The 21,630-nt window shown below is 53.0% G+C and overlaps 6 protein-coding genes across 6 annotated transcripts; 5 read left to right on the forward strand and 1 right to left on the reverse strand.

Moving 5' to 3' along the window:
• Nucleotides 1–2,921: 2,921 nt before the first annotated feature.
• Nucleotides 2,922–3,119, forward strand: CPAR01_09139 (uncharacterized protein; the record flags this gene model as incomplete). The annotated part of the gene is made up of 1 exon (XM_060493405.1): nt 2,922–3,119. One exon carries the CDS (start codon nt 2,922–2,924, stop codon nt 3,117–3,119), a length of 198 nt encoding a protein of 65 aa, XP_060347535.1.
• Nucleotides 3,120–4,403: 1,284 nt separating this feature from the next.
• CPAR01_09140 (uncharacterized protein) lies at nt 4,404–7,322 on the forward strand (the record flags this gene model as incomplete). Its single annotated transcript, XM_060493406.1, has 5 exons — nt 4,404–5,168; nt 5,228–5,427; nt 5,500–5,659; nt 5,716–6,454; nt 6,511–7,322. The coding sequence occupies 5 exons, from the start codon at nt 4,404–4,406 to the stop codon at nt 7,320–7,322; spliced, it is 2,676 nt and encodes an 891-aa protein (XP_060347536.1).
• A 1,133-nt stretch (nt 7,323–8,455) lies between these two features.
• CPAR01_09141 (uncharacterized protein) lies at nt 8,456–10,655 on the forward strand (the record flags this gene model as incomplete). The annotated part of the gene is made up of 2 exons (XM_060493407.1): nt 8,456–8,840; nt 8,905–10,655. The coding sequence occupies 2 exons, from the start codon at nt 8,456–8,458 to the stop codon at nt 10,653–10,655; spliced, it is 2,136 nt and encodes a 711-aa protein (XP_060347537.1).
• A 651-nt stretch (nt 10,656–11,306) lies between these two features.
• CPAR01_09142 (uncharacterized protein) lies at nt 11,307–12,581 on the forward strand (the record flags this gene model as incomplete). The annotated part of the gene is made up of 4 exons (XM_060493408.1): nt 11,307–11,349; nt 11,396–11,568; nt 11,660–12,229; nt 12,345–12,581. 4 exons carry the CDS (start codon nt 11,307–11,309, stop codon nt 12,579–12,581), a joined length of 1,023 nt encoding a protein of 340 aa, XP_060347538.1.
• A 573-nt stretch (nt 12,582–13,154) lies between these two features.
• On the reverse strand, nt 13,155–15,062 carry CPAR01_09143 (pentatricopeptide repeat domain-containing protein; the record flags this gene model as incomplete). The annotated part of the gene is made up of 1 exon (XM_060493409.1): nt 13,155–15,062. The coding sequence occupies one exon, from the start codon at nt 15,060–15,062 to the stop codon at nt 13,155–13,157; it is 1,908 nt and encodes a 635-aa protein (XP_060347539.1).
• Nucleotides 15,063–15,631: 569 nt separating this feature from the next.
• CPAR01_09144 (DNA polymerase) lies at nt 15,632–20,225 on the forward strand (the record flags this gene model as incomplete). Its single annotated transcript, XM_060493410.1, has 4 exons — nt 15,632–15,923; nt 15,980–16,083; nt 16,137–18,422; nt 18,483–20,225. 4 exons carry the CDS (start codon nt 15,632–15,634, stop codon nt 20,223–20,225), a joined length of 4,425 nt encoding a protein of 1,474 aa, XP_060347540.1.
• Between the last annotated feature and the right edge of the window lie 1,405 nt (nt 20,226–21,630).

The following is a 21,630-nucleotide window of genomic DNA, read 5'->3' on the forward strand; positions in this document are numbered from 1 at the left end:
GACGAATCTGTTGGATGATGAGTTTATGACTTTTTATTTATCTATTTTTCTCTACACTATGTTGGGCACAAGTTTTCTCCTAGCGCGTGGTGGTCTCCCGGATACTCGAGTCACCATTAGATACCTACGACCAGACACCAGATTTTGACGAACCTATGGGAGAGGAGAAGGGGTGCGTGTGTGTGGCTTGGATGACCAAGGAGCGAGCAGGTGGAGACGACATGTGGTTGGCTGATGGAGGGGGTTTTCATGCATGCGCGTGGGTGCAGGTAGTTCTTCTTGGGAGGACGGCTATTCCGCACCCACATGAAGGCTATCCCGCACCTGCACGTGACTGCACCGCCGCAGTAGCCACAATTGACCCGGAATTTCTATTGTTCCGGCAGTTTCTTAGGAAGGCGCAGCCTCCTCTGCTACACCTTCCACTTCACCCTCTTCTACAGCGCGCTTTTCAAATCAAAACCACGACTTTAAAAGCTAGTCTTCGCTCAGGGGAAATACTTCTCTAGAGCCCATTTTTCGGTACTCAAAAAGGTACTTATCCTGCTCCAAAAGTGACTGAAAAAGGAGGTGACTGCTTTTTAGCGGTGCAGTCACGTGAAGTCACGTGTAACCCACTATTTGCTTGAGTAGGCCTAGTATGGGTGCGGGATAGCCTTCATGTGGGTGCGGAATAGCCGTCCTCCTTCTTGGAGGTGTTTTAGCGCAGTAGCGTCAAGTGGTGGAGCTGTGGATCAATCCACCACTGGCGGCTAGGTAATTCCGTTGATGCCTCTTTTGGGACAAGATTGTGATGTTCTTGCTCTTCAATTTACCGCATGAACGATTACCATTTTGCCCCGAGCGTTTGGTGTTATGATCATGAAAGTTGTTGTTTCTGGGCATGAGTTGAGTAGAGCGAAAGCTCAAGGTGCACCTTCCAAGCTTACAGCATGGAAGGCGCTTGAAAATTGAGGGCAGAAAAGGTAACCATGGATTCGGCGTGGGATACGGATAAGGTAGGCTGAAATCGCCTTTTGTGGAGTTCCGCTGCTGCTGCCAGCGCCTGCCTTAGGTTCTTTTGGTGGCCCTCTGCCCGCACACTGCGTAACATGTCCGAGAAGGAAGTTGGCTGTTGGCTGTTGGCACCTGCAAGAGCAAATTGGTGAAGAAATTGAAGACTGACGATGCGTACAGAGTACGTACCTTGACATTGCACTTCCAATGACTCCGAACATGTCACGAGCAAAGGGGAACCAAAAGCAACAGGAAACCCATCAAGACTGAAAAATATGTTTATGTTTTGTTTGTCGCATGGCAGGCGGTGATATACTGTCGGTTGGTAATATGGACCTACCTGCATTGCTTTTTGGAACACACTACAGCGATCCATCCTCCATCCACCGTCCGAGGGGGGTCCCTTTTGTTTGATGAACAGGCGGGACGGATTGAAATGGTTTCTGGCTTTATTACTAGCATTGCTCAGCTCAGTCCGGACCCAGAGCTGGCCTGGACGTCTCAGTTTTCCCACTCGCAACTCGCAAGCCCTCGCGAAAAAGGCTGTTGTCTATGGCTGAGAACGGATACTCGGAACGCCTGGCACGCTGGGCTGGGTTTAGCCAAGCCCACCACTTTATGCTCGGCGCACTTTTTTTCGCCTTTCACGAGTCACCATACATCATAGTTGATTATTGGCTATGATTAAGATGGTTGTTATCATTCTTGGGAAAACTCTGCGGATACTTGGCAGCTTGGACAGGAATCTCAATTGAATGGTCCTTCTTTGGTGCCTACTGTGCAACTTCCACTTGCACTCACTGAGGTGCTCAAGGCTCACAGCATCAGCCTGGAGGGTCTGTTGGGGAATCCGTGGAATCCATGATTTCCGTCACGTTTTATGGCACCATCGTATCGTCTGTGCTATCGTCGTCAGGCCGCAGACTTGCAGCCACTGAGTGAGCTTGGGGGCATGGTTACGGATCCATTCCATGGTGCTTTGCTGAGTGACTCCAGCCTCCAGCCTCTTTCTCTCCACATGTTCTGGTCAGCTCGACACAAGACCGTTTTCGTCTCTCGTCACCGGCCATGACCGTTGGTCTGTGAGTGTCAGCATACCCAAGTACTCATTGCATCGCTTGCTTGGGCCCCATTTCGCGGGTGAGATAAAATTGGGCAACACAAAACATAGGTATTGGAAGTGGTGGTGACGCAGGTAGGTGGTGGTGAGGCATGTGTTGAACATATGTCAAACGGCATCTTTGTCTTTCTGCCCTGCTCTCCACCGCCGTACTTCGTACTACGTACTTCGCCGCAGTGTGCACCGGCCAACCTTGGTGCTTGGCCTGTCAGGTCTGGAAACCCGAACCCAATGCCAACCTGACGTACTTTTGCCTGGGTACCCTGCCGGGTTTTCAGCCTCTGATTGGTCATTTTGTGGTTGCTATTGATCCTCGCCCCAATGTCTCCTTCAACCATTTTCACTGTTTGATACCTTTCTTTCGGCCACCATTTGAGAAGAAGACGAGGAAAAATGGTTTCAACAGAACAATATTATACCAGCGTGCAGGAGGCTTGATCATATTCTTACATCGCCTTGCTTCACTCGGCCACCAACGTCGCTCCCGTCATTGTCATACGGACATGCCTCTTCAAGCCAGCCTCTACTGATCTTGCCTTGGTAACTACTACCTCGAGGTGATACTTCAGGCTTAGGTGGAGGCCATGTGAGACGGGGGACAGGTCTGTTCCCGTCCGTTGGCATTGGTGTACAACAGCCAGCGCCTCTCCGTGTCTCCAAGCGTTTCTTTGCCCCTCGACCTTGGCTTTACCCTCAGTCCAGGTAAGGTACCTTGATCCATGGTATGTGTACGTGCGTGGTTGTGTGTATGTTTTGTGTGTGCTGGGAAAAGGTAATTGCTTTTCGGATTACTAGTTAGCTAGGTATGTTGTCCTGCCTTGCACAGCCCTACCTCTGGTTTCTATGTACTTGTTATTATTACTGCCTAGTGTTTATTCTTGTCGATGGTGCTCTACGGGCAGATACCGCAGGGCACTCACTTCAGGGCCCTTTGATTCAAAGGCAAGGTTCTGTCTATCCGTACAGCCTAAGGTACCTTAGACCCATGGGTCCCCATTGCTGAGGTGAGGTACTTTGCCTGCTTTAGGTACCTTGCGTGCCTATCTGAGAAGTAGTTTCTCGAGGAACCTTGTCCCCCTCTCCCCAAAGGCTCCAAAAGCCCACCTCATCAAGCCCCCCGGCTTTGCGTCAAGTTGCGCCTTCTGCCACTTGCTGCGTTAAGTACGGAGGAGGCACTAGGTAACGTAGGCTCATTCAGTGGAGGTCTGCTCTGTTTCCCTGCCCGACCATCTCAGGCCTGCGTCGCAAGCGACCACCGTGGCCCGCGGAACACTCGCATCCTCTCCCACTTATACCTCCCAGCTCCACCAGGCCATCCCAAATCCCCTCCCCTCCCCTCCTCCACCCCCCGTCAGTCGCGCGCATTCTCTCCCGTCCATACACTCCTTCCCCTCCGCCCCCCTCCTTCCTGCTTCACAGGTTGCGTATCCGTACATACAATCGCCCTCTTTTCCCGCCCGATTACCTTACCTTGCACGTTCCGTGGAAAACAACACACACCAAATACTTGTTGTTAACGTCCAAAGGCCCCGTCTTTGAATTAGTCCATTGCAGCCTTCTTGCGCCCGTCTTTTGATTGTCATGATGAATTCTTAGGGATAATCACCCAAAACTTCCCCTCCGAACTCTATTCACACCAAGAGAGTTTGGGCCGTGTCAGCCCAATTCTGCCGAATCCCTCTCCTTGGCACCCTCACAGAGCTCGACTGCATCCCTCCAGTCAATTCCCTCTGCGCGCCTTGGTCCTTGGTCTGCAATCTGCACTCTGCACTCTGCGCTCTGCATTTGCCAGACAGACTCTGAGCCAGTCCACACACACTACTTCCACTTCCACTACCTACCTATTCGTACTGGACGGCGGCCATACCTTACCTGACCACCTCTCACGCAAGGTACCTTACCCTTCCCATCCTCGTCCTCACCTAACCGCGACATTACCGGCGCCGCATCAGACACGAGCAACGCAGCCCACACACCCGGTCGACCCTTCGACACTCACTGCCAATCTTACCTCACTCACCTCCCTTGGCTTTGCTCTGCCTGCGAGTCTGCGCTCGCTCCTGCAACTTGCCTTTCAACCTTAGTACGCCCAGTCCAGCCTGGCCCCATTCGCCCGCTTAACGCGTCCAGTCGAAACCACCGACGACATCAGCTAAAGCGCTCGGCCAGCCCTTTCCCCCTTCCAACTTTCAACCTCCACCATCCAACCGTCCGTTTGGCAGCTCATCCCGATCCCGACCGACTGCATCATTTCCTCTTTCGAGTCAACATCGCTTCTCCGCCCGCCATGGACTCCCAGTGGCAGCAGGGCTACGCCGATTCGGCCGGCTCTGCGAGGAGATACAATGGCAGCGGCGCTCAGATGCCTCGTGGAGAATACAATGGTCAACCCGGTCCGCAAGGCCAGCCTGCCGGCTACAGGCACGACCAGTATCAAAGCCCTGGCGGCATATCCTCTCACGCTGCCAGCGCCGCCGCTTCGCCCATGTCCACCCCCCAGATGCGCGACAACAACGGCGACATCCCCATGCACGACGTTCAGGACTCGTACGCCGGCATGAAATACCCCATGAGACCCCATCATCAGTCTCACCTCTCGGGCAGCCGCTCATCCACTCTCTACTCTCCTCAGGAACCCTCGGCTGCTGCCCAACGGTACTCGCCAATGGAGGCACTATCCCCCACCTCGCCTTACGCGCCAAAGTCGGCGCAAAGTCAGTTCTCGTCGCCTCCGGGCCATCGACAGTCTCCGACAAGGCAGCCCGATTACATGCCCCATAGTCCTCATTATGGTGGCCGTCAACAAGCCCCGCAGCTTCCTCCGATCGCGCCCTATGGCTCCTCCCACGACGGCTATCCGTCCGCTGTCGTTGCCAACATTGACGGTGCCTTTGCAAACGACCCCAAGTCACCACGTCGCCCTATCCCGCAGGCCATGGTCCGAGGACCTGCGCCCGAGTTTAAACAAATCAGAGCCCCGACGGATCTTCGGCCCAAGGTCAATTCTCAGCCTCCATTCCGCCGTGCGAACCCCGAAGGAGGATTCATTAGCGTAAGCCCACTTTCCTGGCTGGTCATTCTAGACAATCGCAGCCTACTTACATTTTCCAGCCTCTCCAAGCGCTCACGGTGCATCTGCCTGCTACGTACAGGATATGCAACCCGAACTTCAAATACGAGTCATCGCGAAACCCCCGCCGAGTACTCACCAAGCCGAGCAAGGGTGTCAAGAATGATGGATATGACAACGAAGACAGCGACTACATCCTCTACGTGAACGATATTCTGGGCTCAGAGGAAGCCGGCCACAAGTATGTTCAGGCTCTGATGCCGCTCTGTCTTGGCCCCCTTCAGTCGAATATTCGAGCTGACTTGCGATGTAGGAACCGATACCTTATTCTTGACGTTCTGGGCCAGGGTACCTTTGGCCAAGTTGTCAAATGTCAAAACCTCAAGACCCAGGAAGTTGTTGCCGTCAAGGTCATCAAAAATCGCACGGCCTACTTCAACCAGAGTATGATGGAGGTCTCTGTTCTGGACTTGGTACGGCATTTCTCTTGCTCGATATAGACAACAAATTGCTGACCATAGCCCCTTAGCTCAACACCAAGCTCGATAAGAACGACGACCACCACCTTTTGCGACTCAAAGACACCTTCATCCACCGGCAGCATTTGTGCCTGGTCTTCGAGCTACTCAGTGTCAACCTGTACGAGTTGATTAAGCAAAACCAGTTCCGAGGTCTAAGCACGACTCTCGTCCGCGTTTTCGCTCAGCAACTTCTCAATGGCTTGGCCCTCTTGAACAAGGCACGGCTGATTCATTGCGATCTGAAGCCGGAGAACATCCTTCTCAAGAACCTTGAAAGCCCCATCATCAAGATTATCGATTTTGGTTCGGCATGCGACGAACGGCAGACAGTCTACACTTACATCCAGTCCAGATTTTACAGGTCTCCCGAAGTCCTGCTGGGCTTGCCCTATTCGTCGGCCATTGACATGTGGTCGCTCGGTTGTATTGTAGTGGAACTATTCCTCGGCCTGCCCTTGTTCCCTGGATCGTCCGAGTACAACCAAGTCTCGCGCATTGTTGACATGCTCGGCAACCCTCAAAATTGGATGATCGAGATGGGCAAGCAAGCCGGCGAGTTCTTTGAGAAGAGGCAAGACGAGTTTGGACGACGAACGTACCAGTTGAAGAGCATGGAGCAGTACGCTCGGGAGCACTCGACCAAGGAGCAGCCAAGCAAGAAGTACTTCCAGGCAAATACTTTGCCAGAGATCATCAAGTCGTACCCTATGCCACGCAAAAACATGAAGCAGAGCGAGATCGACAGAGGTAAGACTCCACGTTCTTACATCACCCTTGCGGACAAATACTAACGCAGCTTGTAGAAATGAATAACAGAATCGCCTTTATCGATTTCGTCCGAGGTCTTCTCAACATCAACCCGCTGGAACGTTGGTCCCCCCAACAGGCCAAGCTCCACCCATTCATCACCCAGCAGAAGTTCACTGGTCCTTTCGTGCCGCCCATGAATTTGAAGTCGAGCTCTCTGAATCGGTCTCCGGCACCAGGCACCCAGCAACAGCAGCAAGCCGAAGCACTGAGCAAGCAGAGGGCACAAGCCGCTCAGGCTCAGGCGAACTCTGCTGCACAGGGAGCTTACGCCCAGATGGCTGCTCAATATCAACAACCCGCACACCCTCAGCAAGCGCCCATGTACAATAATCAACAAATGTACTCTCCTAGCAACAGTCATGCAGCTCAGCCGCCGTCCTACGGAGCCCAGCAGCAAGGTGCATATGGACAAATGGTCATGCCTCAACAACCAGCGCAGATGCCTCCTGGGCCGTATGGTAATGCGTCCCAGCAGCCTGGCCTGTATCCTCAGCAGGGCATGCGGCCCGCACGCCAACGTGCCTCAACCATGGAGCAGCAGCAAAGTGGTATTCCGGCCGCCATTCAGCGCGTGGCTAGTCACCTTGACCCAAGCCAGCCGATTCGTTTGCAGCCTAGCCCTGCCTACTACCCCCCTGGTGCTGACAGCGGTATGGCGGGCATGGACAACGCGGCTAATCGGGCTGGTAGACGTGGAAGCCGTGCACAGCAAGGAGGAGGAAGAGGAAACCGAGACTTCATTCGCAACCTTGAGGAGCGAACGCTCGAGGAAGGCTTCATGGGAAGCCAGAATCCCTGGCACTGATGGCCGGACGACCTTTGATCAGAGTGATTTAAAATGCGCATTGATATTCCTTCGCAGCCTTGGGTCATCAGTCTACCCCTCACAGGAGACTATGGGAGGTGAAGTTAGGACAGCCCGGAGGTCAATGCTACGGCATCCGCTTGCGCCAGGTCGAATACAGCAGTGCGGTCCCTGAACGCATGGTGGCAATTGGACGAAGAAGATACCCGATGGCTCCAACAAGGGAGACCTGTTGCAGGGGACCATCTGAAGAAGACGAGGTTCAAAGCCGGGCTAGATCAGGACGACGACGACATATACACAAACATGGGAGCTTTGATGGGACGATGCATGAGAGGAAATTGGCGGACAGTACTGGGTTAGCGGGGATGGCGGCTTTGACGGTGGAGGAAAGGAAAGGAAGGGCTCGACGGCCAGCAACGACATACGAGATCACGTCCTCTTCACACACCGTTCCTAACTACTTACCTACCTACCTTTGTTCCTAAGGTTAAAAGGGTTCCGGATACAGCAGGTTGGCTTTGCAAGTTGTTTGACTAATCTGGAAGTGATAATGATGTCAAAGGGGCAAGAAGTTGCTGACCTGATCATGTGTGCCTACTCGATCAATGTTCAAGATACCAGGTTCAAATTCCACACTTGTATGGTTCTTAGCTCCCAGCCTAGGGAAGGGGCTGGTGATGTGGTCTCTTCAGTAAAATGTTGCCAGAGCTCATGTGCATCCTGGGAAGTACGGGCACATCGACCCCCTCGTCTATGTACGCACTCCTTGTTGGGTGCTTCCATTGAATGGGACCTTCTATCTTTACTATTCCTACATGTTCTACTTTGATGGGGAAGTTGCTGACTAGGTGTCACTCTCGCCTTCCATGAGGTTGCGGAAAGGACTGAGATCAGTTCCTCCTCGTTGTTCGACATCTTTGCATTCACATTCTACTCCTCAACCACCTCCATATTGCCCACTCAGCTTCGGCACCCATCACTAAGACAACAACCTTTGATTCTTTGGATTTCTCTGTTGCTTTTACAATCTAGCATCTACCCACAACGGGGTCACTCATCAGTCCCCGAGCTGCTGTTTGCTGTTACCTCAACATCCCCAAATTTCTTGGTCGACGTCCCCCACGATAGTCATGGCGCATCCTCTCTTGGTAACGAAGCAGAGGGATGCTGGTGGCCCCAAATCCTTCACGAGACCTCAAGCCAAAGGCCGCTCGGAAGTCACGCTGAGGAAAGACTTGTCGTCAATGCAAGGAAGTTCCGATTCGGAGCTCAGTCTAAAACGCGACGGCAGCACAAGAAACAGGCATATCGCCTCCTTGAGCAACTTATGGCACAAAACTGTCTCCCGTATGCCGACCTTAAGCAAAAAGGATGCCTCGAAAGGACAGATTGCCAGGGCAGCTCGTGCCTCCTCAACAAGTCAGTCTGATTCGCAGACTGACGAAGGTGAACAGCATCAGATCGACAAGCCTGCAACTAGCAAGGACGATACCACGTCATCCCAGAGGAAAAAAGGTTCGATTGAAAACCACGCACTCTTGATTCTCTGCTCTTGAATGCTGATTTTTGTTGTTTTTAGGTTTGTTCAAACGCCGAAGCCTCGGAAACATATTTGGTACCAGCAGCCGAAAAACGCTCAAGAGATACATCAAGTCCGAGGAGGCTCTCGCGACCTCTGTGGGGTCTGACGTGGAGACGCCAGTCCATGACAGGTTTCCATCTGCCTCGCTCGTCGCTCCAGAGCTGCCAAAGGTGCGGGCATCAGGAAACTTTGAGAAGGAGTGCGTGATCATCACTGGAGAGCCACCCACAGTGCAACCGCCGATTTGCCTAGAAAAACAAACGCCCCAATTACTGGAAATACAGACGGGAGATGGCCAGCCCCCTTTCCTTGATCTAGGTGATGCCGTTGAGGATCAAGTTCCGGATGTGTCGCTATCAGCATTGGCTTTGGCCAAGCGACCTAGGTCCTTGGATCTCAAGAAACTCCTGGTAGACGCTTCGGCAGCAGCAGATCTGGACTTCATCACATCGGCCTTGGACAAGGGAAAGGGCAAGGAAAAGCAGACATCGAAGCCACCCTCCACTGATCAGCATGTGCACCTGGGGTCTGGAACACCGCGACCAGTCGAGGTAAAAAGCCCTCTCGAGGTAGCCAACAAAGCCTTGGAGGCGGAGTCTAGTAACATGGTTGCGAGCATCAAGACGACTGATGCAGCCTCCGCTGTCATCCAAGCTGAGATGTCCAACAAAATTCTACCTGCAGTGAATACCGAGGTGACTGATCCACCCTCTACTATCTTCCCGGTCGAGATGTCCAACAGGATTGTACCCGTGGTCAACACTGCGTTGAGCAGATTTCCTGGAGATTCCGACTCTCGAGATGCTGTTGCCAGCACAGAGGCGACTGGCCCGAGAATCAAAGAGGTAACCGTTCGAGACGCCGGGTACACTCCAAATGAGAAACCGGAGTTTGAAACATCAACGAGGGAGCACTTATTGAGGTCGTACGCTCAAATTTCCGGCAAGTATGGACCTTTCTATCCTACCGCAAGGATGCGGACATCAATTGACCTTACCTGGCAAGATGGTATAGGCATCACCTCCCATGGACTCAATGCTAATACTTTATGCAGGGAAGACTGGGAGAGCGATATTACTGTAGCTGGACTGGAGAAAGATAATGTCCCAGACACAACCCTGATGCGCAAACGATCGGACGATGGACAACTCCAAGAATACCTATCTTTGCCACGCAACGTGAGCGAAGGTGAAGCTGAGACCAAGCCTAAATACGGCAAATGGCTGTCGCGGAGCGCTATTTCAGTGACGGATAACTCGACAATGACTCGCGAAATACATAGAGAAACGATGGACACAGGCCGGCTCGCTGTAATCCCGGATATGACCTTAGAACTCGAGTCTACGAAGAGAAACGAATACAGCATAATCTACCCGCCGAACTACGTTTCCAAACCTCGGGTTACCTCGATGAATGCTTTGATTATGGAGCCTCTCCTCAATACAGCAACCGAACGCCATCTTGTCATATCCGATAGCAAAGGCAGGGCTATCACTAGCAACGGCTCCAGCAATTTGAGCGTTGATTCAGGTGGCTCAGAGATCCGAAGGAGAAAGACAAAAAGCATGACGTTCATCAAAAACATTGATATTTCTTCTGTCGACAATTCTTACAATCAAATGCGGAAGTTGGCCTTCCCTGGAGACTCAATTGGTGGCCCTGAAAGCCGGTTCGAGACATCAGTCTATTACGACGGAGGCAGCTGGGACGTTTGTGAGGACTGCAGTGATGTAGATGATGTTTTCTGACTTTTTGGTTGTCCGGTTATTCCTTAATCAGCTCGACTTTTCGTTTATGGACATGCGAAAGGCACTGAGGGGTCTGATAGGTAGTCTTCAAGCCGGCTCTTTGTAAAGTAACGTTTAAACCAAAACAAATGCCCTGGCTCAATGTTGGCGTCGGACCTCCAAAAAGTAAAAGCCACACCCGTGAGTGCCGCGGATGCAGTGGCTTGGGTTGAGAGCTCCGACTTCAGACGGCCCCAGTGGAGAAAGAGGTACGTACCGAACCATCCAATCGAGTGGAGACCCCTGGAACACGCTCCCATGGGCCATGGCCCTCTATCCGTACCTTTACCTAGTGTAAACCAACGCGCCCAGGTCAACCTCAAGTTGTTACTCGTCAGGGTCTTTGCAAGGTACTTCATCCATTCTCCGACTCGTCTTCGCCCGCCTTTCTCGAATCAAAGTGGTTTTTTATTTATTTATTTTACAGCCACGAACCTTTCGGCGACCCTCGCATTCTATCTAAGGGAGTTACTTTCTCACTCCTTTCCCAACCCGTCACCCTTTCCGCCTTCGATCTCGCAGACACCCCTACATTTTCGACCGTTGCGACTAGCACACTTAACCTCATTCCATCCCTCCGATCGAAACTGTTTGCCCAGGAGATCAATCAACATGGCGAAGGTAGCAACCGACTTTGAGAAGATCATCCAACAAGGTACAACCTCTTTTGTTTACTACATGATTGGACGCCGCCTATTCAGAACGGATCGCTGACCGGGGCGATGTTTCGCTTCACTCTGCAGGACGAGAGAGGAAGAAGAACGAGGCGCTGGCGCAGAAGATCTTCTCCAAGGATAGACGGCAGAGCGCGCCTTCAAAGCTCAAGCCCGGCGCGGGGCCGTCGCTGGCGAGCCGAGTCGGCATCACAAAGAAGGTACGCATTTAACTCATCTCGTCATTCGTTCCTAGCTTTTAGTAAATCGACGAGCGAGCGTTCGCTAACGTTCTTTCCATCCTGCAATCAGCCGCGCACCGCATCCCTTGGTCCTAAGGCCCTTCCCGCTGGCAACATCGATGGCGACTGGACACATGACCTCCACGGAACGGTGAATGGCGGCGGTAGAGGACGAAACAATAACGGCAACAGCGCCGGCGCCGGCGGCCTCGCGTCGCGCATCTCTGCGCCGGGAGGAGGAGGAGGAAGGGCCGCGTCCACCACGGCGTCGATGGGCAACGGCAACAACAGCCACAGCAGACGACGCGCCGAGCAGAAGGCGGCGAGAGTAGCTGCCGCGATGGAGCGCTCGGGCGCCATGGCCGACGTGCAGATGACCTCCGTGGCGAACGTGGTGCCCACGGGACCGGCGATCAAGCAAGGCCTCTCTATCAGAGGGCTGGCGGGGCCGTTCGCGGTGATGGCGCAGAACTTTGCGCCGGGGACGACGGCGGCGGACATCGAGAGCGCGATGACGCCCGTCGGCGGGGAGATGCTGGACTGTCGGATCATCAAGACGACGCCTCTGATCCTGGCGGAGATGGTCTTTGCGACGAAGGAGGGCGGTGATGCGGTCATTTCCACGTTCAACAACCAGACGGTAAGGAACCCCTGCCCCCCTTACCCCCCTCACTCTTTCTCTCTCTCGTCTGCTATGCACGAGGCGACGGCAGGCACAGTTTGAGATTTGTTTACTGATTTGAGGGCGACTGCAGGCCGATGGACGCATCATCAAGGTCTACCCCAAGCCCGGCGGCTATAAGGAGCCCACCACCCGCCCCGCGAACGCCCACTCGACATCAAGCAACTTTGTCGACGGCATGAATGGATTCCCCGAGGCTACGCAGGAGGACAATGGCGGCCTGTACAGCGACGACCTCGTTCGCAAGGCCGGCAACAACAACAACAACCACCGTAGAGGACGTAACTTCAACCGTGGCGGCAGACGATGAAGGGAGGGGCGAGATGACACGATGAGAAACAATTCCGGTCGGTGCTAGACGGCAAATTATGGCGGGAGGCACAACACTAAGAAAAGACGTCGTATCCACACTACGAATGCCGGGGGTTTCTACATGGGCGTTAAATTTTTCGAAAGCGGGCTTGGGAAAGGGTCGAAAATACCTAGGCGACTTCATGTGTATGCTGATTCTGCTCGTAAAAGGGGGGCGAGAATTTACAAATCGGGGGTGGATTTCTGCGCAAAGATGGGGAAAGGTTCTTTTTTTCGAGAGGGCGCAGATCTCTCCATTATCCAGGGAGGCGCGTGTACTATTAGATCAAAAGAGACTTTGCCATATTTTTTCTTCTTCAGTGGAGTTTCATTGCCTTCTTCGATTTTGCAATTCAGGGCGTCTTCAAGGAACGGCGGCGTCGGATCATGGTTCAAAGCTTAGAAATGTACATTGAGATTGGGGTATTTGTTCTATGTGTGTAACGAGGCTTGAGTCGTTATATCTTCGGTATGTTCACATGGCTCAGATATTGTTTTTACATTGTATTGTACAGTTCATAACAATGATGTTTTACAAGTCCAACATCTCTTGTTCGTCCTTCTTTGCGGGCGTAGCATCCTGTATACGTTGGTTCGGGTCGGTAAACTCGACCGCGAACCGGTTCAGCTTGCTCCGCTTCTCCTTGAGGCTGATGAACGCTTCCTCATCGGCAGCGAGCGTCTTCTCGTTGACGACCTTGTCGACGGCGCTAATCATCTTGCGAGCAAGGTCAGCAAGATCTTCGACAGCCTCGGCGCGTTTCCGGGCCACGTCCTTGCCCTGGGACTTGATCAAGGCTTCCTTGGCTGCGGAAAAGGGCTGCCAGAGATTTTCCACGGCGGCGGCGAGTTGCTGGGCGTAGCCGCGCTTCGCGCCCTTGGTGTCGCCCGCCTTGTCCATCTGGCGGAAGTTGAAGTGGCAGATGATGGCAGCCTTCATGTAGATGAGGAGGGCGCGCACGTCCACGGGGTTTTTCTGAGCGGCGCCGTGGGCGAGCATCGTGTTCAGGATGGACGTGGCGTCGGAGAACGCGTTTTGGCTCATGTTGTTGTTGATGCAGGCGGAGAGGGCGCGGCGATAGACGATGGGAGGGACAGGTTTGTCGGATGGCATCTGCTGTACAGCCTTCGCGGCGTCTTTACTTGAGCCGCTGCGCTCGTAGAGACGAATCATTTGGTGATAATTGTCTGTGTCGGGTTTGACGCCGTAGTAATGGACAAAGAGGTCCCAGTACTTCACGCCCAGCTTGGTCTGCTTTTGCTCGCGAACGATAGCGAGAACGAGGGATAGGGTATTGGCCCGGGGTACGGCATATTTGATCTTTGGTGAGAGGACTGTGGCTTTGCGCTTTGCACTACCAGTCGCGCTGATACCTTTCATCTCGTCGTTGATGCGATGTGCATAGTCTCCCGTGGGCGTGCGGTTGTAGTTCCGGACGCTCATGGTCTCTTCGAGCATGGTGAGAATCTTGCCTCTGTCCTTGTTACCTCCGAGGAGCAGAACACGACCCATGGCGCACACCAGATCCTCGTCGATCTCCATCTTCCCGTTACGCCAGTTGCGCATGACCTCCTCCCATATATGCTTGCATCGTGTGATCGTCTGCTCCACCGTATCGATGTGCTGTTGGAGAGACTGCCCTTTGCGATTATCCTGATTTTCAGCCTCTGCGCGTAGCGTGTTGATGATGGCCGTGTACGTGTAAGCAGTGTTCTTGCGACCTGACTTGGCATCGGCCGAGTCGGCCAGCGTGAACATGTTTTCGACGTCGCCTGCGCGGCCGCAGCACTGGATCACAGCGTTGACATGTATCGAGTTAGGCTTGATCTTTGCGTCCTCCTTGAGCATCGTTTTATACAAAGCCAGAGCCTTGGCACTGGCGGCCTTCGGTTCGCGGGACTTTGCACAGCCGGTGAAGATGATGGTAAATGTCTGTTCGTTGGGTGATTGGCCGCGCTTCTTCATATCGTTGAAGAGGCTGATGGCAAAGTTGACTCGCTTCAACTCCATGATCTGGTACTTAATAAGGTGGTTCCAGGCCACGACGAGGTCGGTATCCTTGGCGCTGGCGCGCTGGACAAGGAGAAGGGCCTCATCGAAGCGACCCTTCTGGAGTGTGGCCTCGACGTGCTTGGCGATGTTAAAGGGGTTTTCCAGGTGCTCGAGATGTTTCGACACAGCCCAGTCTAGCTTCTGTTTTCTCCTCTTTTCTGCAAATTCCTCGCTGCTGCCGTGGGTGTCCTTTTCTATTTCCTTTCCTTCTTTCAAGAACGCTCTGCCTGCGGCAGTCGTGGGTATTGCCTTTCTATGGGCAAGTCGGCGTTGGCTGCCCGGCGGGCCATATTGAAGGATGGGTAAAGTAGACGATAGTTCGGAGAAGGAGGCCTTTCCCGACAAGGGCTGAAGCGCCCGTGTGAGACAGGCTTTGCAGGATAGCATTCTTGAGGGTCTTTTGCGGCGGAAGGCTATGTGGTGCTGGAGCTTTCCACGAGGACCTCCTTCAATCATGAAAGCGCCTCCGGGAAATTTTGCGACCAACTAAGGTACCTACCCAAGCTCTCTTATCTTATCGGAGAGCTTGCTCCCATGCCTGTGCCTGCGTCTTTGGGGCGTCCTGCATGGCTTAGCGTGTCGCGCAGAACACTGACGTTGGTTGCGGGGCGGGCCTCTTTATGAGTGCCCCCACTTTGTAGCGTTTAGCGCAGACTCGACCAATTGGCCTGACGGCAATTAAGCAAAAAACGCGTCGCCAAACACGAACGCGACTTTCCTCGCGCGCCGCCCCTGGCTGAACGGCCAAATTATAGAGCACATGTATCCCGTGCTTTGTGTTATCCCACCCACAACAGGCCTACTCTGTTCCTCGATACAAACACAGCTTGACACGCCACATCTTTCAGTACCTACCGCCGGTGCCGAATAATTTCTTGCTCTATACGATGAATTGAGTGTCCATTCGATAACTTTAACCTTTCTCTCTAATACTCGACATACCAGCCCTGCCCACCATGCCCAAGGTCGACAGACGCTCGAAGCTGGCCGAGCTTCGGGCTCTGCGAGCGTCTGGCAAGAGAGCCAACTACGAGGTCGAGGAGGTTGACGAGCTTTACGAAGAGGTTGACGAGAACCAATACAAGAAGATCATTAGAGACCGTCTGGACCAAGACGATTTCGTTGTTGACGACAATGGCGAGGGATATGCCGACGATGGTCGGGAGGAGTGGGATCGTCAGCCCCAATACTATTCGGAAAGCGATGAGGATATGCCAGTGAAGGGTCGTGGTAGGCCAAGCAAAGCCTGTAAGAAAAATTTCAATCCGTATGCTTGCAAGATCTATAATACTGACACTCAGTAGCAAAAAAGCAGCGCGAAGAAGAAGCGGCCAAGCGAGATGCCAATGACAGAGACATCAGCGAATACTTCACAAAGGGTTCCACCAAGACACAAGCCAAGCCGAAGGTTCGTCAGATGCGCCCAAAGCCAGAGAAACGTTGTACTAATAAGAGCCATAGGTCGCCAAAACGAAAGAAGACGACGATTTCCTTGCCGATCTCCTTGGGGAGGTCGACGCCAACATCCCCGCTCCTGCGTCCCGGTCAGCCAAACGTAACAGATCCCCCGAGCGCCGCCGAGCCCGTGTGCTTTCTCCCGCCCCCGACACCAGGACGCGACTTACCAAGAGAACAAAGACTGTGGATGACAGACTATCATCTCCTACATTCGACAATTCAGCAGTCGATGATGGCTATTTGCCCCCTATGGGCGACGACAGAGATGATAGCCCCGCTCCGATCACTGTGGACGATGTTCCCATGTCCGAAGACCCCGCGCCATCATCGCCAGCCGCTAAAGTAGCCCAGCGTAAGGCAATGGTCAAGCCGGAGCCCCTGGATGAGGAAGACGATGATATAATGGAGGTTGCCCATGCTGGTGCGGTCACTGCTGCTAGTGTCAACATCACAGGGTCAAGACCACCGAAGAAACTTGTCAAGCCCGATCCCTACCCTACACCTTTAAGCTCTTCCCCGGTCAAGCCTGCCGCCCCATCAGTCGACTCGTCAGCATGGAACAACATCACCGACCAGCTCAATGTTGTTTCAAGCTCCCCTGCGGAGGCTAGAACCGTCGGCAAGATAGACTATAAGGATGCTATTGAGGAGGACGGCAGTCTCAACATGTTCTGGACTGACTACACCGAGGTCAACGGCAGTCTCTGCCTCTTTGGGAAGGCCTTGAACAAGAAAACCGGCTTGTACGTCAGTTGCTTCGTCAAGGTCGACAACATTCTCCGCAAGCTCTTTTTCCTTCCCCGCGAGACCAAGGTCGAGGGCGGGGAAGAGACAAGCGAGGAAGTCGAGATGATGGACGTCTACTCTGAGATTGACGCTCTCATGACCAAGATGAACGTTGGCATGTTCAAGATCAAGGCATGCACAAGAAAGTACGCATTCGAGCTTCCAGGCATTCCCAAAGAGGCTCAGTACTTGAAGTGTCTCTATCCCTACACAAAGCCTGTCATTGACAGTACGGCTACGGGAGACACATTCTCGCGTGTTTTCGGCACAAACACGGCGCTATTCGAGCAATTTGTGCTGTGGAAGAACATTATGGGCCCCTGCTGGCTGAAGATTACCGATGCCGACTTTGGTGCCCTCAAGAACGCTTCTCACTGCAAGCTCGAAGTGCTCGTCGAGCACCCCAACATGGTCTCGACGTTGAGCGACTCTGACAACCTCGATACACCTCCCCTGACCTTGATGAGTATCGCATTGCGAACTGCCTTCAACGCCAAGGCCAACAAGCAAGAGATTCTCGCAATCAGCGCTCGCATCTACGAGAAGGCTTCCTTGGCTGATCCAACTCCGGCCGAGAAGCTTCCCTGCCGGACATTTACCCTCATTCGTCCTCATGGGACAGCATTTCCCCTCGGATTTGAAAATATGGCAAAGGACAGGAAGAGAGGCCTCATCAAGACCTTCCGCCAAGAGTCAGAAATCCTCATGTTCTTCCTTGCTCAGCTGGATGTTGTGGATCCAGACGTGATTCTAGGACATCAGTTGGAGGGAGTCGACTACAGCGTTCTGCTCAACCGTCTCCATGAGAAGAAGACACACCAGTGGTCTCGACTCGGTCGACTCAAGCGAACGCAATGGCCAGCTTCCATGAACAAGGTTGGTGGCAATGTCTTCGCCGAGAGGCAAATCATGGCTGGTCGTTTGCTTTGCGACCTGGCCAATGATGCCGGAAAGTCTGCCATGTTCAAGTGCCAATCTTGGAGTTTGACAGAAATGTGCAGTCTATACTTGCCGGGTAACAACCGCAGACAGGACATCGACAATGAAGCTGCGCTCAAGACATGGGCAACCCAGTCCAAGGATGGTATGATGAACTACGTCTCACACATGGAGGCTGATACCCACTTCATCACCGCACTGGCTTTACAGGTCCAGCTTCTTCCCTTAACTAAGGTCCTCACCAACTTGGCCGGTAACTCATGGGCGAGAACCCTTACCGGAACTCGCGCCGAGCGCAACGAATACATTCTGTTGCATGAGTTCCACCGCAACAAGTACATTTGCCCTGATAAGCAAACTTTCAGGGGTAGAATGGCCCAGGAAGAAAATGAGGCCGAAGAGGGCGACGGCAAAAAGAAGGACAAATACAAGGGTGGTCTCGTTTTCGAACCCGAGAAAGGCCTCTACGACAAGTTTGTCCTAGTCATGGACTTCAACTCTCTGTACCCTTCCATCATCCAGGAGTACAACATTTGTTTCACGACTGTGGACAGATCTGCTATGGTATGTACATTTACTTCGTCTCCCTCTAACAACTAGACCAGACGCTAACTCACGCAACAGGAACAAGACGAAGAGGCTGTGCCAGAGGTTCCTAAGGACCAGGAGCAAGGCATCCTACCCAGACTCATTGCTACACTTGTTGGCCGAAGAAAGCAAGTCAAGTCCTTGATGAAAGACAAGAGTGCAACTCCAGAGCAGCTTGCCACCTGGGATATCAAGCAGCTTGCGCTGAAACTTACGGCCAACTCTATGTACGGATGTTTGGGCTACACCAAGTCCCGTTTCTACGCGCGCCCTCTTGCCGTCTTAACCACGTACAAGGGCCGTGAGATTCTGCGCAGCACCAAGGAGCTCGCCGAGAGTAATCAGCTCCAGGTCATTTATGGAGACACGGATTCCGTCATGATCAACGCCAACGTCGAGAATGTGTCCGATGCCTTCAAGGTCGGTCAAGAGTTCAAGAAGGCCGTCAACGAACGTTACAGACTCTTGGAAATCGATATCGACAATGTTTTCCGCCGAATCTTGCTCCAGGCCAAAAAGAAATATGCTGCCATCAATTTGGTTGAAAAGGATGGCAAGTTCATTGAGAAGATGGAAGTCAAAGGTCTCGACATGAAGCGTCGTGAGTACTGTGGCCTGTCCAAGGAAATCTCGAGCAAGATCCTCGACGAGATTCTGTCCGGCAACGAAACTGAGAGGTCGATCTCGCGCATCCACGAATACCTCAGAGAGATCTCTGGTAAGATGCGTGAGCAAGCTATTCCGGTGCAAAAGTACATCATCTTCACACAGCTCGGCAAGGCCCCCACAGAATATCCCAACGCGGACTCTATGCCACAGGTCCAAGTTGCATTGAGGGAAATTGCCAGAGGAAAGAATGTTCGCCGTGGCGATGTTATCTCCTATGTCATCACTGGCGATCCTCAGAGCTCCGACCCTGCCCCGAAGAGGGCCTATTCTCCCCCAGATGTCATAAAGGCTGACTCTGGCCTCTCACCGGATGTCGAGTGGTACCTTGGCAAGCAAATCTTCCCCCCGGTCGAGCGTCTCTGCGCGAACATTGTTGGGACCTCGAGCTCTCAACTTGCAGAGTGCCTTGGCTTGGACATCCGCAGGTATAAGTCAGTCCAGGACCAACAACAAGGTGGAGGAGGCAACGATGTTGAGATTCACCCCATGGAGTCGCAAATTCCCGACGAAGTGCGTTTCGCCGAATGTGCCCGCCTCTCCCTCCGCTGCCGGGCATGCAAGAAGACTTCCGTATTCGAGGGTCTGCTTGCACAGCCTGACCGCGTCTCGGCATCAGGGGTACTTTGCGACTCTTGCGGCGCCACCATCTCAACGCTCTCGATTGTAGCCCAGCTCGAACATGCACTCCGAACTCAAACGGCACGCTACTACGAGGGCTGGCTGGTCTGCGATGATTCCGCCTGCGGCATGCGCACTCGCCAAATGAACGTCTACGGCACGCGCTGTCTAGGTCCCAAGGGCCTTGCGCGGGATTGCCTTGGTCGCATGCGCTATGAGTACACCGAGAAGGCAATTTACAACCAGCTCGTATACTACGCCAGTCTCTGGGACGTTGACAAGGCCAAGACCAAGGCTTCAGCAGAGAATGGGAATGACATTCCACGCGAACACAAGGATAAGGTTCTCGCGATGGCGGAGCACAACCGCGTTCGATTTGGCACTGTCAAGGGCGTAGTGGACAAGTATCTCGACAAGTGCGGTAGGCAATGGGTTGCCATGGATACTCTGTTTGCTAAGCTGGGCTTCAACAAGCTTCTTGCTGCAGCATGAGGCGACGTGCCACCACACAGGGTTTGTACACAAAGGACAGCTGATAATGATTGGGATGGGAAGTTTTGGGCATGACGGAAGCTCCTGAGGAGTTGGTTCGGAGGCTGGCTTCTACGTTCTGGCTTAGTATTTGAACTTGCTTTTAGAGGAGGATATGATGATGACTGTGGGCGTTGGAGAGCTCGGAGTTTCTGGTTGGACTTGGGGAAATCGAGGCGGGCAAACCTAGCCTCTGGACATGTTTTGTTGTTGACGTAGGAAACATGGTTAATATCATTTCAAAGCGCTTATTCACACAACCTTACTTATCCTTCCTGCCACCGCATATATAATTCGCGGTCTTCGTACCCTGGAGACTTGAAGTTCAATGTCGAAGACTGCTGCTTTCTCGCGTTCCCGTTCATCAATATGTCGATGTGGTAGACGTTCGAGGGACTGAGTCGATCGTTTGCCCTTACAGGTTTGTCTTGGCTTGCATTCATGAGGAACTGTCATCATATGCACATGATCACGGATTATGAACACAAGAAAGGTTGTGAACAATGTAGTCTCTTCTTTTTTAGGGCTAGGTCCACTGGCAAGCTCGCTGCCGAATTAAATGTACAAAGTCAGAGAAAGCATTAGGTCCCTCCACGCCCGGTCGATTATCCCCTCACCAGTCCTGTTTCCGCCGGCGAAGATGCCTAGACCAGAGGAGCAAGCCACTGTTGGCGACCAGTGACCTGAACCCCCGAGTCCTGGCCCTTTCACCGAGCACCTCTCTGCCTTCATAGTGGACAGAGATGGGTGCTGGACCAGTCCACTCCCTCCCATGACCGGGAACCACGCCCAAAATAAGTGTTTGTGACGTCGAGAGACCTGCCAGTGATGACCAAGCCAATGCCAAAAGGATGGAAAAAAAGACGAAAATCCTCTTCTGAACAGATTCCTAAATCCCCTTTTTTGCATTCGAAACAGGATCACGACCTTGCCGACGCTCCTGCGTATGCTTTTTGATGTCCCGCCTTAAAGAGCAAATTCGCGCACTCTCATAACGTGCGCATGAGCTCCCCATTGCTGGACGGACTCTCCCGGGGCCGTCTCTTCCTTCGTACGTCTGGCCTGTCTGCATTCAACCATTTCCTAGCCACTGGTCCCCATGCAGCCAGGCACGTAGAAGAAGACCCATAAAGCGTCGTGAACTCGTATTAGAAAAGGAATAAAACACGGTGTGTGTCTTGTGTTTGAGCGCATCATGAAGTTGATGCGATCGGGTTGAAGAGGGCCGAATGTGGAAATGAAACATCCGGAGTCCGAAAATGGAGAACCTCTTTTCCTGGTGAGAGGTCATCTCAGTGTGAATCGTCTATGTCGGTATTCTTTCGAGGTATCATGGTTCGCAGCAAAGATCAGGGTAACTTTTGAA

Source organism: Colletotrichum paranaense, assembly GCF_030867605.1.
Source record: "Colletotrichum paranaense strain IMI 384185 chromosome Unknown Scaffold_7.1, whole genome shotgun sequence".
NCBI lineage: Eukaryota > Fungi > Ascomycota > Sordariomycetes > Glomerellales > Glomerellaceae > Colletotrichum > Colletotrichum paranaense.